Source organism: Globicephala melas, chromosome 2 (genome assembly GCF_963455315.2).
Source record: "Globicephala melas chromosome 2, mGloMel1.2, whole genome shotgun sequence".
Classification (NCBI taxonomy): Eukaryota; Metazoa; Chordata; class Mammalia; order Artiodactyla; family Delphinidae; genus Globicephala; species Globicephala melas.
In genome coordinates, this window is record NC_083315.2 from 14,161,649 (window position 1) to 14,177,969 (window position 16,321).

A 16,321-nucleotide genomic window follows, 5' to 3' on the forward strand; every position below is an offset into this window, starting at 1 on the left:
TTTTTTCCTTTGTTTTTGCTGTTATAGTTTTTATTCTCCTTCCCCCCGAGTTTTGTAGAAGTGGAAGAAGCATGTTTTCTTACAGAAAAACAGTCGATGTTGCCTGATGGATAATGCTATTGCAGGTGTGGGAGGGTTGTTAGGGCCAATTTTAACGACAATATCAATCTGTTAGGAAGCAGGCGTATGTAAGAAAAGCTTGGGGGTGAGGGATCATCTGTCACTTTCATCAGCTGTGGCTCTGAGATTAAGAACAGGTTACTTTCACTTTCATGACTGTTTTGTGTTAGTTCAGCTCTGTTTGTTTACATTTGCTTGATTCTTGATTTTATCCTTATCTCTTTACTGTAGTTTGAATGTAGCTTTCTTTTCTGAATGACTGATTTGCTAATTAGCTTTATCCTCACTGGAAATTACCCATTTTCTAATACTTTACAATTCAGAATGTGCACACAGGAATGTTCCCCGTTGTAACTTCTTATCCATCCTCTCCTTAATTTAAAGTTGCATGATATCTTCTGGTTCAAAATAATTTGAATAATATTCTACTCTGTGTGTGAATTAGGCCATTTGTATTTAAAAAACATAATCATGTAATGGGATGAGACTGGTTCTCTCTAAAGGATTAATAGTTAAGAGAACACGTGTCCAGAAATCAAAATTCATAAATTGTCTGAATTATTATATGTTATTTAAAAAGTAACATGGCAACATAAATCATCGAGTCAGGCTCTATGAGTCAATTACTCTTCAGGACTAAATCAGGTATTAGAATATTAATTGTGTTTTGTTTCTTTAGTACCTGAATAGTTAATTGGATGGTACTTTAGTTTCCTGGAAAAGTTAATCATCATCACCAAATACTTAATGTTCTCCCCAGAGTAACTTATAGCTCACAGGTAGAATTTGGTGGGTCAGTTACATTTTTCTGTTGTGAGATTCTCGGTGAAATATGCATTATATGTGTATATTTTAGGCACCAATTTTCTTCATCAGCGTAGATATGATTTTTTGGTTGGAATCAGTAGTTCCATCAGTACAGGCATACGTCGTTTTATTGTGCTTTGCTTTACTGCACTTTGGAGATACTGCGTTTTTTACAAATTGAAGGTTTGTGGCGACCCCATGTCAAGCAAGTGTGTTGGCACCATTTTTCTGACAGCATTTGCTCACTTCATGTCTCTGTGTCACGTTTTGGTAACTCTCACAATATTTCAGACATTTTCATTATTGTATTTGTTATGATGGTCTGTGATTAGTGATCTGTGATGTTACTATTAAGAATCACTGAAGGCTCAGATGATGGTTAGCATTTTTTAGCAATAAATTATTTTTTAATTAAAATATGTACATTGTTTTTTTAGACGTAATGCTATTGCATATTTAATAGACTACAGTGTAGTGTAAACATAAATTTATAGGCACCGGGAAACCAAAAAATTCATGGGACTTGCTTTATAGCAGTGATCTGGAACAGAAACCACAGTATCTCCAAGGTATGCCTGTACCAGAGTTTTGGCAATGACCTTCTCCCCCTGGCCTGATTCTTACTAATAGAAAATTTAAACAAGTGTTTCCTTCAAAAGAAAGACCTGAAAACATTTCGGGTGAAAAGTATGGGCTGTGATAAACTTTACTTTGGGTGATAATTTTTGTCCCTTTTACGGCACCACAGATTCCATTACAGATAATGAACTAGCTAAAGTTTTAGTGTTTAAAATTTTTAAATTAGTTTTTAAAAATATTCAATTGCTTCCACTTTCCTCTTTAATTATTTACAGGACATTGTTTATATCTTATATGTGTTCAGTTTGACTTTTTTCATTTTGGCATTTTTTTTCATTGTCCGATGAATTGAAAGATAGTATCTGGGGAGATGCCAGAGAGAGACTTCTGCCTCCCGTTAGCTCTGTCACCTCAAACTCCCGCCCTTCATCGATAAAAATGAGCACTAAATTGTGTACCTGCTAGGATTTATCTGAAGATAATATAGGTGAAGCGTATTTTAATTTCTTTTTCTTTTATTTATTCATATTCTCTTTTGATCTTAAAAAGACTGAAGGAGCTTCCAGGTACAGGTGGCACAGTGCCTGGGCCATGTGGTAGGAAGCGTTCTCTAGGTGTTTAGGTACTGTAAGTTAACACATGCTTACAGGAGTTGAGTGCTCAGCCCTCCTTACACATTAGCTGCCAGCCTTCCCACCCTGGCTCTGCTTGCATGATATATAAACCACTCGGTGCAGTGCCTGGGATGTAATAGAGAGTTAATAGATGGCAGGCATTATTATCATCATCTTATTTAATTCTCACGTACTGTCAGTGCTGTTACTACAGTTATGCTTATTTTGTACACAGGGAAACTGAGGCTCAGAGAGATTAAGTAACCTGCTTAAGGTCACACAGCTATTAAGATGTGGAGCCGGGGCCCAAGATGAGTTTGTCAAAATCCTAAAGCTGAGCCGTTAACGTCTAAGCTACACTTTAGTGTCTTAGGAGTGATTTTTAATTTTCTTAGCTTATTGAGAAATTAGTTAAGATATGCTTTTTATTATGTATTCGGAGTACTTGTTTAGAATAAAATGTAGATTTCAATGTTTTTAAAGTGAAGGAACTCCGAAACTGATGAAGTTGGGTTGTGAATATACCTAGAATACTGACAAATCTGTAAATGTTCAGTAAGTACCTCTGCAAATACAGTGGAAGGCTGATTGAAGGCTTAGAAATCTATGAAAATTATTTTTAATGCCTTTTAATTATGCTTAAAAAGGTAATTAAAATTTTAATTTTACTTAATTAACCATAAATTTACAAATTATGAGATTAATTTATAAAAAACAAATTCACTTTTGAGCTCATTTGACTTAACATTTGTTAAAATTAACTTCACCTTAAAAAATATCCCTTAATCAGATTTTCCTTTGTAGTTGTTTAATTCCCATCTAGCATTGTAAGATTAGCCAATTTTCTGCATTTTAGACATTAAAGATATAAAACTTGATAGTAATCAATCATGAAACAGTTATTAAGCTTTTAATACATGCTTAGCACCAAGCAAAATGCAATGAGATAGAAGGAAGCATATGGTACACATTCTCCAGCACTTTGAAATCTACTGAACTATACAAGATGGGACATAATTGAGTGCTGAATTTTGCAAATCAAACTAAGAATTCTGCATGTAGTTTAAAAATGACACGACCCTCACAACTCCCGTGGAAGAAAAGTAAAGTATCCATCATGTCATGAAAGATCATAAAATTGGTCCCTGATTTTATTGTATCAGATGGAGGCTTTACAATGTGTGACATAAAGAGCAGAATAACATCAGTCAGTAATAAACATGCCTGTAGATTTTAGGCTTCCGTTAAACATAATCGGACAAGGTAAGCTGCTTTAAGGCTAAATACCGTTCTCTTTTTGCTTCGTCTTCTGCCCCTGGATTATTCTTAGCCCTCTGGTCTATTGTGATTCGCCAAGAATTCTCTTGTACTGCTACTATTGCTCATTAATCCACGTTTGGAATCCCTTTCATCCTCTTCTCGATTTCTCCTTTCTTGCCTTTTTGCCTCATTTCATTATTTGCCAACATAGTGAAACAGCTTCATGAAGACGAAGACATTTAGAGGGACTAATTTAACTTTCTGCCTGTGATGGCCACTGACTAAGTCACTTGCCACTTCATGGAAGACCCAAGTTTTGTCTTTAAGCTGACTGAAAATATCCACTGAATTCCTGGCCTTGAGATTCTTTTCCTATTCACTTGCTCATGATTTTTCTTTAACAGGAGACCAGAGGTGATAATTTTATAGCCAGTGCTGAAGCATAGGGAAGAAAAGGCATTTTTAGTGGGGACAGAGCAGGAGTTTCTAAGAGCAGCTTATATGAGGCTCAGTGAATACTTTTTGAGTTAATGTTAATATATACGAGCACTGCAATGGACTGAATGTTTGTATCCTCCCAAAGTTCATATGTTTTAACCTAATCCCCAATGTGATGATATTAGGAGGTGGGGCCTTTGGGAGGTACTTTGGTCATAAGGGTAGAGCACTCATAAATGGGATTCGTGCCCTAACAGAAGAGACCCAGAGAGCTCCCTCATCCCTCGCTCCATGCGAGGTTACAGTGAGAAGATGGCCATCTGTGAACCAGGAAGCAGGCTCTCACCAGACACCGAATCTGCTTGCACCTTGATCTTTGATTTTTCAGCCTCTAGAACTGTGAGAAATAAATTTTTGTTGCTTGTAGCTAATAGCCAGTCAATGGCTTTTTTGTTATATCAACCCCAATGGACTAAGATAAGCACTATGGCTAGCAATTTCTTTCTAAATCTCATCTAGATCTGTGTTTCTTAGCTTAATCTTCCAGCTCTTCCCCCTTCTTCAGCCAAACGGAGGCATTTTCAGTCCCTGAATATGGGGTTCCTCTCTTACCTCTGGGTCTGGGCCACACTCCTGTTGTCTGCTTCTACTCCCCTTCTTTCTCTCTCCCCTGCTCCCTCCCTTCTTCCCTTTCTTTTTTTATTTTTTTTTGCGGTACGCGGGCCTCCCACTGCCGTGGCCTCTCCCGTTGCGGAGCACAGGCTCCGGACGCGCACGCTCAGCGGCCATGGCTCACGGGCCCAGCCGCTCCGCGGCATGTGGGATCTTCCCGGACCGGGGCACGAACCCGTGACCCCTGCATCGGCAGGCGGACTCCCAACCACTGCGCCACCAGGGAAGCCCTAGGACTGTTCTTTTTGATGTTCTATGACAGACACTGGGTAACCCTTTCAAGTCAAGCAAAACTAATACGATGATGATAATGCTGGGCATTTGCACAATACCTTATACCTTCTAAGGTTCTTCCCTGTGATTTATCTCATTCAGTCCCTACAGCCTTATTAGTTAAGAATTTATCAGAATCTCTAATTAGAAATGAGGAAACTTTGGCTCAGAGAAGCTAGGAGGCCTGTGAGGTGACTGGTAAGTGACAGGGATGGGATGTGAAATCTAGGCTCTTGTCCGCTAAAGCAACGCTTTTTCCCTGATACAATCCCCTGTTTTTATAAACTCGTAAATCTTGTGTCACAAATAGAAAGAACCAGAGTGTAGAAGTAAATGAGGAGAAATTCACACGTTAACAATTCTGGGAAACTCGCTGTACATGTGTATACGTTGTAGGCATGTTAGGGGTTGTGTATTAATCAGAATTCTTTTGGTTATTGAAAGGAGAGATATTAGCTCACTTAACTGGTAAGCCTGGTGGTTCTGGCTTTAGGAAGAGTTAGATCCAGGTGCTCGAATGATGTTGTCAGGAGTCTCTCATGATCTCTTGCTTTGCTTGCCTGTGTGTTGGCTTCATCCTCATTGGGTAGTGGCCAAATTATGGCCAGCAGCTTCAGTTTTACAGCTTGCTAAACTAGCCAGACCGTGGAGAAAGAGCACCCCTTTCCCAAGAGTTCCTACCAAAGTCCTAGATCTGGGGCTCTTGGACACACACCAGATTCAGTGTGTGGGCCGATTCCAGGGTCCAGGGTGCAGTGCTCTCACTGGCTGGATGGGGTCATGTTGTGAGGGCAGAGGAAACACATGAGACTGAAGGGAGGAATCCTCTTACCTCCCTCTGACCTTTGAGCTCTTTTTATTTTTATATCCACTTGTCTCTCAGAATCAGACTATGCATACCTGGCAAACCATCAGATATAACATTTAAAATTAGACCTAAGTAGAGAGATAGGATGTAAGTGGCTGGGAGTACAGAAAAGAGAGGGACTGACTAAGGGCTCCAAGGCTCCCTGTGTGCAGGAAAGATTTACTGGGTGGATTGGTGCTTGAGTTGATGCTAAGAGTATAGGAGGCTTGGTTGTGGATCACCCCATTAAAAAAGGATTAAATATCTTCTAAAACTTGGCAATCCAGTTATGGAAGTGATTGTATACTCTTCAAAACTAGTCATTTAATGTGGCAAGCCCAAATCAGATGATTCTTATGTGTCTTGTGAATGTGGAAAGGACACTTAAATGGTAATTAACTCAAAAGTTACGATTCCAAAATTTACTGTTTTTTTCTTTTCAGTTCTTTCTTTGGAAATTGCCATTAAAAAAAAAAACCCCAGGCTAATCACAAAAAGAATATGTGATTGTGTCTTCTCTGAAATTGGTGTTAGGGATGTTAGAACTTGGCTTATAGATTTTTCTTCTTATTTCTTCATTCCTGTTGCTACTATAACCTTGCCATCTTTCTTACTTTTATTATTCTACTGCTCTGCACCTTAGTGCTTACTTCAAGCAAAGCTAAATGTCTTCCCTGCTTGGTTAGGCATAAAACACTGAGAATGTACTGGTGTGTATCTTCACACATGCTGGGAGATTGAGAGTTAGAAGGCTAATCTCATGCAGCATTTTCTGTAGAAGAAAAATAATGTGGTTTATTTGACCTTTTACTTATGGAAATAAAGTAAGGGTTTTAGTACTTTTATACATTTAAACGAAACGTGGAGGGAAAATTAGATATTCTTAGGCTAAAAGTGATGAGAGTATCTGTTTCTTTTTATTTATTGTCATCTGAGGTTTTTTTTTTTTTAAGCTCTTCAGGTAAAAGGAAATCTTCCAGTAGCCTCACGGACAGTAATGCCTGAGAGAATTGAGTATTTAAATACAAACACGACTCAACAAGAACAGTCATTCCATGATCAGTTAAGGAGACTTTTCAAATTTATATAGAAAGTAGCATTTACAGAATCATTTTTATTAGCTACCCTAAATGTTAATTATTAATTTAAGTTTTAATTTGAAGCTGATAATTATGAATGTGAAAATGGGGATTATATGAGTTATCAAAAATATGTTTCCATATGTCTTGATATCTAGCCTTTTAAAGAAATAAGACCAGTCCAAGTGATGTAACCATCTCAGTCATTAACAAGCAGGATATTTAACTGGTGTGACAGTTATTGTCATTATGCTAATAATAGGAGGTGGGGCCCTAGTAAGATTAAGCACTAGCTATTCCAATCCCCTGAGGAAACTGTAAAATTCAGCCTCACCGGGTTGTAATTAGAAAAGAAATATGTTTAAATACTGAAAAAAACTTAGGTACCTCACACAGTATGCCAAGGGCATGCGCTTGAAGCCTTTTAATCTCTAGGTGTGGCCTGTTCTATAAATATTTTCATAAGCATTTACATAGTCAATGTTTGGCAGTACAACATTGTATAATCATATCCATATGCTTTGCCTTATGAAACAGAATGAAAACTTTGTTAGGACAGGGCTGCTGTTGATCATGTTGTATGTCTCCCTCCTCCATAGTGCTGTCCAGGCTCAAAATGATGCTTTGTCACTGACAAGACAAGCCATGGGAGCAAATTTAACTTTCTTTTTCTACATTTTTGTCAGTTTTAGTATAACTATTAATGATGATAATAATAACTATTATGGAGTACTTGCTTGCTTCTTGTGGGCTAGGTATGTGAATTAAGACATTTGATCTTATCTTTCAGCCTACTAAATAGCATTATTTAAATACTATTATTGTTGTTATCATCACCATTTTACAAAGGAGACCACCAAGGCACAGAGTGGTTGAGTAACTTGCCTAAGGTCACACAGTGGTTGCTGGAACACAAACCAAGCAGTCTACCTATGCACTGCGCCACCTGCTAACAGAGCTGTTCCTGGAGACTCTGCTTCCAGTTTTAGCAGCTTATATGGCCCCCGTCTATCCTGAGTGGGATTTGTGATTCTTTTGCTTACTTTTCTTTTTCTTCCTTTCTTTCTTTCACTTCTATTTCTGTTAGGTCAAGTACAAAAGAGATTTTGAAGAAAGCAAAGGAAGGGGCTTCAGCATTGTTACAGACACTCCTGAACTACAGAGGCTGAAGAGGACTCAGGAACAAATCAGTAATGTAGGTGACCTTTTGTTCGGTGATGTAATACCCTAACTTGTATTTCTGGTGAGAAAGTGAAATTGGGCAACTTGGAAGTGTTCTTATTGCTATGGGATGCAAGCAGTACTCAGTATCCTCAGAAAATATGCCAAGTTAACCTTTTAAACTCCTTCCCTTTGATTTCATCACAGTTATCAAGAACCTAACACTTTAATAGCAGTGACTACAGGCATACCTTTTATCATGCTTTGCTTTATTACACTTCACAGATAATGTGTTTTTTACAAACAGAAGGTTTGTGGCAACCCCGTATTGTCAGATTATGGTTAGCATTTTTTAGCAATAATGTATTTTAAATTAAGGTAGGTACATTTTTTTAAACATAATGCTATCGCACACTTAATAGACGACAGTATAGTATAAACATAACTTTTATATGCACTGGGAAGCCAGAAAATTCATGGGACTTGCTTTATTGTGATATTTGCTTTATTGAGCTGTTTTGGAACTGAACATGCAATATCTCTGAGGTATGCCTGTATATTTCTGAATACACTTTTAATTTATTTATTAAACTGATTTATCTAGTAAATTATTTAGTAAATCAATTTAATTAAATAAATTAATTGTGTATTTAGAAATAATAATATTGCTATTAAAAGACATTATTGTAATTTAGCATCTTATTTCTTTTTGAATGATTCTCAGCTTTTGAATTTTTCCAAAATAGGACTTGTATAGGTAAATATTAAAGCCATCAGTTAATTTTTTGCACTGGGATAGTATACAATGTATACATATAAGGTTAGCTATCTGGAGAAATCTCATATTTGCTAATTGTGTATATTTAAGATTTCATATTTTAAATCAGATATTTGTTGAAATGGCATATTACATCTAATTTTTGAAATAAACATTTACCTATGAAGTTGCTTTGGATTTGAAAGCTGCGTCTTGTTCAGTAATAGTGTTTTCTTGAAAAAGAAAATTGAGACTAACAGAAGTTCAAAACATATTAGGGACCAAAATTGTTAACCGAGTACTTATTAAAAGTGGTAATTATGTTTCTTCTAAAGTATTATATGAAGTGCGTCAAAATGAATTTTTTTCCAGAAAAAAATTAACTCAGTGTTAGGTATTCAAGAGGAAATATGAAAGAAAATCAACAACTGTGTACGTGATATAAAAGTATGAGCAAATATGCAAGAGGCATACCATTTTTCACGAGAAGTCTATTTTGTGTGTCACTTGTACAATCACCAAAATTTGTGTGTCGAGATGTTTTAAGTTACGTAGCATTAATTTCTAGGAAATTTTTAATTAACAGATTGTTTTAAACTCACTGGTATTTGGCCATCATAATAATATACATATATATAGTAACAATTTGCAGATAGAATCATAGGCTATAATCTGAGAAAGAATTTTATGTGTCAAAAGTTCAAAAACAGAATTATTCAGTATTTTAAAAATTTATTTAGGGAGTGAGAGGAGGCAGAGCAGAGACTTTGTTTTGCCATATTCCCTAAGGTTTATCCATTGTTTGCTCTTTAAATGGACATTTTATTTCAGTAAGGACTTTTTTGTTTGAAGAGAAAGGGTTGAATTTTAAGGATTCATGGCTTTTGTCCCTTAGTTTTTCTACCCCATCCTAACAACCCCACTAATCATTAATACTGAAGATTGAGTCCATCGTCTTTCTTCCCCTCCATTTCTTTCCTTAAATCAAAACCCTATTTTTGTTTTTTAAAATGCAAATTAGAGATATGTCCCACTGGCAGTTACATTCAGTAATGTTTCTTTTTTTGGATTACTTTTGGAGAAGCTTTTTTAAAAAATAAAAATAATGCTGCATAAAACAAAGTTACATCATAAATCTTCAACTATCACAAATTTATTTCAAAAAGAACTAAACATTTCTACTTAAGACATCTACATGACAGCTAACGTAAGGATTGCAGTTGATTCAAAGGTAAGCCTTTTAATTTATATTCAAATTAAGTCATTATTCATATTTAATAAGAAAAGAACTGATCATTTCACCAACCTTTATCATTAGCAGGAATATACATTTTATTCAATACCAGAGGCTGTTTGCAGATCCATTCTTAATTATGCAAAAACCATTATAACCCAGGTACGTATAAATCTATATTTATCATATGCATAGCAGTATATGCAAAATACTATTTAGATTAAGCCTGTAATATAGACAGTGCTGATTTTTAGAAGTATTTAAATTAGATAACATCTTTAAAAAAAAATTTGTGCCACTTTCTTGATGTTAGCAGCCATAGATAGCAGTCTTATAAGTAGTTCTTTTAGCTGTGATGAGGCGTATTACTATTTGGATAGCAGTAAGAAAATACAGATGTCATAATATTACTGTTAGAGATTTATTCTTAACAGTTTTACTGAGAAATAATTGACATACATTACTGTATAAGTTTAAGGTGTGCAGCGTGATGGTTTGATTTACATATATTGTGACGTGATTACCACAGTAGGTTTAGTTAACATCGTCATCTCAAATAGATACAATAAAAAGAAAAGAAAAAAAAATTCTTTTTGTGATGAGAATTCTTAGGATCTACTCTCTTAACAAGTTTCCTGTATATCATAGAGCAGTTGTACGTATAATCATCATGTTGTACATTACATTCCTAATACTTATTTATCTTATAACTGGAAGTTTGTACCTTTTGACCACCTTCCTCCAGTTCTCCCTCTCTCCACCCCTCTGGTAACCACAAAACTGATCTTTTTTCCTATGAGTTTGGTGTGTGTTTTGTTTCTTTGTTTTTTAGATTACACATATAAGTGAGATCATACAGTATTTGTCAATAAGTCTCTGACTTATTTCACTTAGCATAATGCCTTCAAGGTCCATCAATATAGTTGAAAGTGGTAGGATTTTCTTGTTTTTTATGGTTGAATAATATTCCAGTGTGTGTGTGTGTGTGTGTGTGTGTGTATACACATACATACATATATCTCAGAACTTCTTTATCTGCTTATCCATTGATGGATACTTAGGTTGTTTCCATGTTTTCACTATTGTGAATGAGCATGGGAGTACGGATATCTTTTTGAGATAGTATTTTTGTTTCCTTTGGATATATTCCCAGAAGTGGAATTGTTGGATAATATGGTAGTTCTATTTTTAATTTTTTGAGGAACCTTTATACTGTTTTTCATAGTGGCTGCACCAATTTACTATCCTACCAACAGTGCACAAGGAGTTAGGGATTTACTCTTGAAGAAAGGAAGCTGTTAAATATTCTGAGGTCTGTTGAGTTTATTATTCATTTGTAAGGCTACAACTTCATGAATTTTCCTGTGACCTCACAGGTTTTCCGTATTACTCAAGGATCTTTTTTCCATAAGAAACTTGAGTTAATCTGAAAAGTGGTACTCTGGGTAGTCTAGTTTTCTGCATTGCTTTCAGATAAACCCAAACACTGAAATTTATTGGCCAGATCCAGACAGATAATTTTTGACAATGGCCTAGATTGTGTCTGTTTTGGGAGGAAGAAGGTCAGACTGAAGAGACACCAGCATCTTCCTGCTGGAGATGCTGGGATGGAGTGGGCTTATCCTGAAAATCACAAGGGATATGAGATTTGAGCTCCAGGTTTAATGTGGGTTGATGTAGGTGGGTTAACTAAGTCAGGGTCTTTGCGATCTTTATTTTTCCATTTGCTTCATTTTTTTACTTGTTTTTAGTTTATCTTTGAATATTGTCTGGATCCTTCTAAGCTGCCTTTAATACCTTTTGGACTAAGGAAAATATAAAGACATAAAACAGTGGATTTAATGACAACTCCTAGGTGTTCTGGGTAATATGTTACAGATGAATGGGCATTTTTGATTGCTTGTGTCTGTGTCAGTGTTATGAAAATTTTCCAGACACTCTCATATTCATTTGTCAAAGATTTGAAATCATTTGGAAATGCCTACTCAGTCTGTTTATGTTACTGAGGTGTGGGATGAAATACAACTGTAAATTTGAAATTGTGTGTAATGAAAAGGGTGAGAGGAGGTTTAGCCTTAACTTCTTTCTTTTGGTGTCTATAATGCCAATACATTGAACCTGGAGATTTACTAAATGCTGCAATTTAAAATTCTTCTGCTATATTACTCTCTTAGTATAGCTGCAGAAAGAATAAGAAAAGAGGCAGGATTTCACAATTTACAGAATGGTTGGAAAGAAAAAGAACTGGTTCCCAAAATAAAGAAAAAAATTTTCCATGAAATTCCAGAAGATGTCTGATTGCTTACCCCACCTCCCTAGGTCATACATTCTAGGTCATAAATTCAGAAATGGCAGAAATGTCCTAGTACACCCTCATTACTTAGTGATATTTTAGGAAAATGTTCTTAAAGGACAACGTACAAATGTGAATTGAGGAATTCCTGTGCATTTGAACATTAAAAAAAGCCTTTTCTCCGTTGTCCTTCTAGCTCTAGCTTGTGTGGGTAATTGTAAAGGCTGTTTCCAATTCATGTGGTTACCACCTTCAAGTTTATAATCAGTACATTCAGGGAATCTGCAGCAGGATAGCAAGGCAGAATCACCACCAGACATCTAAGGGACTCAGTCCAGCCTGAAGAAGATTATTGATGTGTTTCAGTTTGCCTGTTTACACACTAATATGAGCTGTATTTTCAATTAACTGAGACAGTCTGAGGATAAATTGTGAAATAAAATGATGAAGTTCAACCCCGAGAGACTTTGACAATCTTTGTGCTGTAGATAAAATCTAGATGTTTATTTTCTAATTTATTTCAGGTGGTGGAGGAATATTGTGTGAAGGGGAAGGGGGAAAAAAAAAAACCCAGATGACAAAATCTTGTATTTTACAGAGTGACTGAAATGGTAAGTATACCATTATGTGATTTGTTAAGATTTGTGCCTTGACTCACAGAGGAAATACTTCTGCGTATGTATATGTATGCATGCATGTGTGCCTGTGTGTGTTGGCTTCAGTGGGAATCTCTAGAACTCCCTTTCCTTAGATCACTGGCCCACAGACAATATAGACCATAGTGTTTTCATCTGCTCTGTATTCTGTCCCTTACCCTGTAAGTATCTATCCGTACAGTTATCTATCCTGTTTCCCAAATACCTCTTTTCACTGCCATTTTCACAGTTAGCATACCCAGAAATGCTTGCTTGCTTTACAGGAAAAGTTCAGGTTGAAGCCTTTTTTCTTTCTTTTTTTTTTTTAACATTATAGAAAAGAGTCTCTCTGTAATTTGATATTGAAATGTAATTATTTTTAGCTTTTTTGAGACAGCTACATAATTTTTCATTGACTTCTTAGAATGCAAAATAAATTATGTGCCCATTAATAAGCTCACATGGATACTGCTGATTTAGTTCCCTGAGATTTTGTGAGTTAGCTTCAAAAATATTAGATTATTGGAGGTAAACATGGCCTAATAACTGAATAGCAGTGTCTATGGACTATTAAAAGATTTGATTCAAAGTTATGTTGAGTGTAAGGGTGAGCATGAGGGTAGGGTTGATTATCTGGGGATCTGGTCTCTGTTTGTAATTTAAATAAATCATTTTGACAGAGACTGACTGTGGCCATGTTCAAGCTGCTGATGGTGTGAAATTGAGTTGTATGGTGGACAGAAGACAAGCAGTCAGGAGAAATCCCCAAAGGCAAAATTTGTTATGTAATTGGGTCAACTCATGCATGAAAAATGCATGCTAATTGTAAACTGGTAGCAAAATTATAGTGTATGAGGCAATTAGGTCTTATATGAACCCGAACAACTGACATAGAGTTTTTCTTTCTTTTTTTTTTATATTGAGCAAACATAAAATTTTTCTTTTAAAGGTGGGAAAGGTAAACACCATTCCGTATTGAAATAGATTGTTAATTTTGTTCCTCATACAAGAAGCGTAACTGTTTTATAACTAATGAAAAACTGATATGGAATCTTCTGATTTTGAGTAGTGAAATCTAGTACACCAAGTAGTTTGAAAGGAGAATGGTTATTTCTGTTATAACAGACAGTTTGTTATAACTCATAACTGGGCTGGTTAACATAGGTGATTAGTGATGAGGTCAGTGGTTTCAGTTTAAGCCCTTGAAATCTAGTATTCTCACAGAGTGAATTTATGTGTTACCTTAATGACCCATGCTTTATCCCCATCTTATCTCAACCAGTGACTCCGAGGCACTGCTGAGTAATAGGGTCTGCAGCATTATCTTTAGAGCGGAGATCGAATATGTCAAAGAAAGTGATAGGGCAATAACATGTATTTTCCTTATAATACCTACCACTTGTATGAATGGTTTATTCGTTTCAAAACACTTTGACATACCCAGTCTAATTAGATCCTCTGAACAACCTCTCCTTAGGGAAAGTATTTCTATGAGGAATACTTATAAAAGTATTCATGAGAAAAATGTACGGAAAATTACCTCTTCATCCTTTCTCATCTAAATCCGTGGTTTCCCTTACACCTGGTTTTGCTTTATTTTTCCACCTAGGGCAGAACATCAAAGGTTGATCTTTTCTTTTTATCCTCAGTTTTTTAGCCACAGTCACTTAAAGAAACAAATACATCCCAGACCAGTAATTACTTGTGCGTGGCAAGTACAAGAGTTTTCATTGTAAAACGGCATTGTCTAAAGAGGAGGTTTGGGAAGGGCCCCCATAATAAAAGAATTAACACATATGACTTCTTTTTGGAAACAGAGATTAAGGATTCAGCAAACAATTTCTGAAGGTCCTTCTTTTGTGAAATCCCTTTTCCCCCGCCCATTCCTTTCTTTTCAATCCTGCTGTGTTCAGGCCCTTATCCTGCCTAAGTTATTATAGGGGTCTCCTAATTGGCCCTATCTCCTTTCAAGCTCTCTAAGCTCCTTCCATTGTATCTTAAACACTGTCACCAGAGGACTCAAAATATCTTTTTCATCATGACGCTAATTATAACCCACTAAAAAACTTCCCTTGGACCTCCCCTTTGAGTAGGATAAAGTCTAATCTCCTAAACTCCTTAATTTCTGACTCTAAGGACCCTCTACAATCTGCTCCTAAATTATTTTTCACCTTACCTTTCACTGTCCTTCAACACTCTTCTTCCATTTGTTTTAGGCCTGGCTATTTACTCTGTTCTGGGCTTTTCATGAGTCTTTCCTCTGGTTTGGAACAATTTCACACTCTCTGTTAATTACATTCCCACCCCCTTATCCCAGGCACACATTCAGACCGCGGGAGTAGCATCTTTCTAATCTCTGAATCGTGACAGTACTTTGACAATAGCACTGTTACCTGTAGCGCCGACTTCACACGTTGCATTCCACGTTTTGGTTTTAATTAACATTTCATGGGGTATGTGTTTTACCTCTCTAACTTTGTGAAGATGAAGATTATCCATGTCTTCTTCAATTTATGTTTTGTATCGCCAAGAATGATGCTTTGCCCTTTACCTTTCTTGTCACGTCCTTAATTTAGCCCTCCCTGTCCCTTGCTTGGGTTGTGGGAATGGTCTTCTGACCGTTCTCACCTGTCATTCTACTGCCTCTGCTCCCTCGTAAGCTGTTCTCCTTGTGGTTTCTTTCAAGGTTCTTAAAGTGCACATCTGATCTTGTCACTCTCTTCCTTAAAACCTATCAATGTCTCCCCATGGCCTTTGGGTTAAAGTGTAAAACCTTTAGCGAGGAATGAGGCTGTCCCTGGTTTAGTGCCAGCTGAGATCTCCAGCCTGGGGTCCCTCTTGGACCCTGAGCCCGATCCACTTCAAACGTCTGTCTGGAAGGCTGATTGTACCCGCTCCCTAGCCATACTCAGCTCAGAGGTTGTCTTTTCTCCCATGACCTCGCTCTTCCTCTCGCCTCCCTGGCATTGTGGTTCTAGAGTTGCATTATGAACTATCTTCCTCCTGGACTGAACTCTATGAAGACTGGGCTGTGTCTTTTTCTCTTTAGCCCCAGGGCCTAGCGTGGAGCCAAGTTTGATAAACAAATGAATTGACTTCTTGTGCCAACAGATCTTCCCGTGGCTTCTCACTCTGAGACTTTGAGGAGTGACTCCTTCTAGCATTGTGTGAGTTTCATCTTATAATAGAGATTATTACAGGAGTTCTAACCTTTCTATATTGATTTTAATCAAACATCTCTTTTAAGATCTGTGTAGATATCACATGGATTTTCTTCCTTAAAACTCCCAAATCTTTCCTCCATTCCATAATTTTCTAGCACAAATTAGTTACCTAAATATACTTGTTCAGTAAAGGACTGAATTCCTTTGAGGGTGTCATTTTCTCCATTTCTTCATTTTTTTTTTTTTTTTTTTTTCTTTTACTAAAGAGCCTGCCTTTCCATCTGAAACCACACAACTCAGACAGATTGGGACTTGCACTGACAGGCCAGGACTTGAACTCAGCCAAAACCCAGATTGGGACTTGAACCCACTGTCTTTTAATTGAGAT

The 16,321-nt window shown here is 36.6% G+C and overlaps 1 protein-coding gene across 7 annotated transcripts in view; it reads left to right on the forward strand.

Annotated features, from left to right (window-relative positions):
• The window catches only part of NEBL (nebulette), a 339,860-nt gene that overhangs the window by 165,430 nt on the left and 158,109 nt on the right, over nt 1-16,321 (forward strand). For 3 of the 7 annotated variants that reach the window (XM_060293080.1, XM_060293055.1, XM_060293059.1), the window contains exons 1-2: nt 7,892-10,003; nt 12,659-12,745. Coding sequence is in view for 2 of the 7 variants with exons in the window: in XM_060293069.1 (XP_060149052.1) it covers nt 7,777-7,884 (108 nt within the window). In the remaining 5 variants the exon portion in view is untranslated. The other 4 variants (XM_060293069.1, XM_030837122.2, XM_060293048.1 and 1 more) reach the window with 3 other exon arrangements.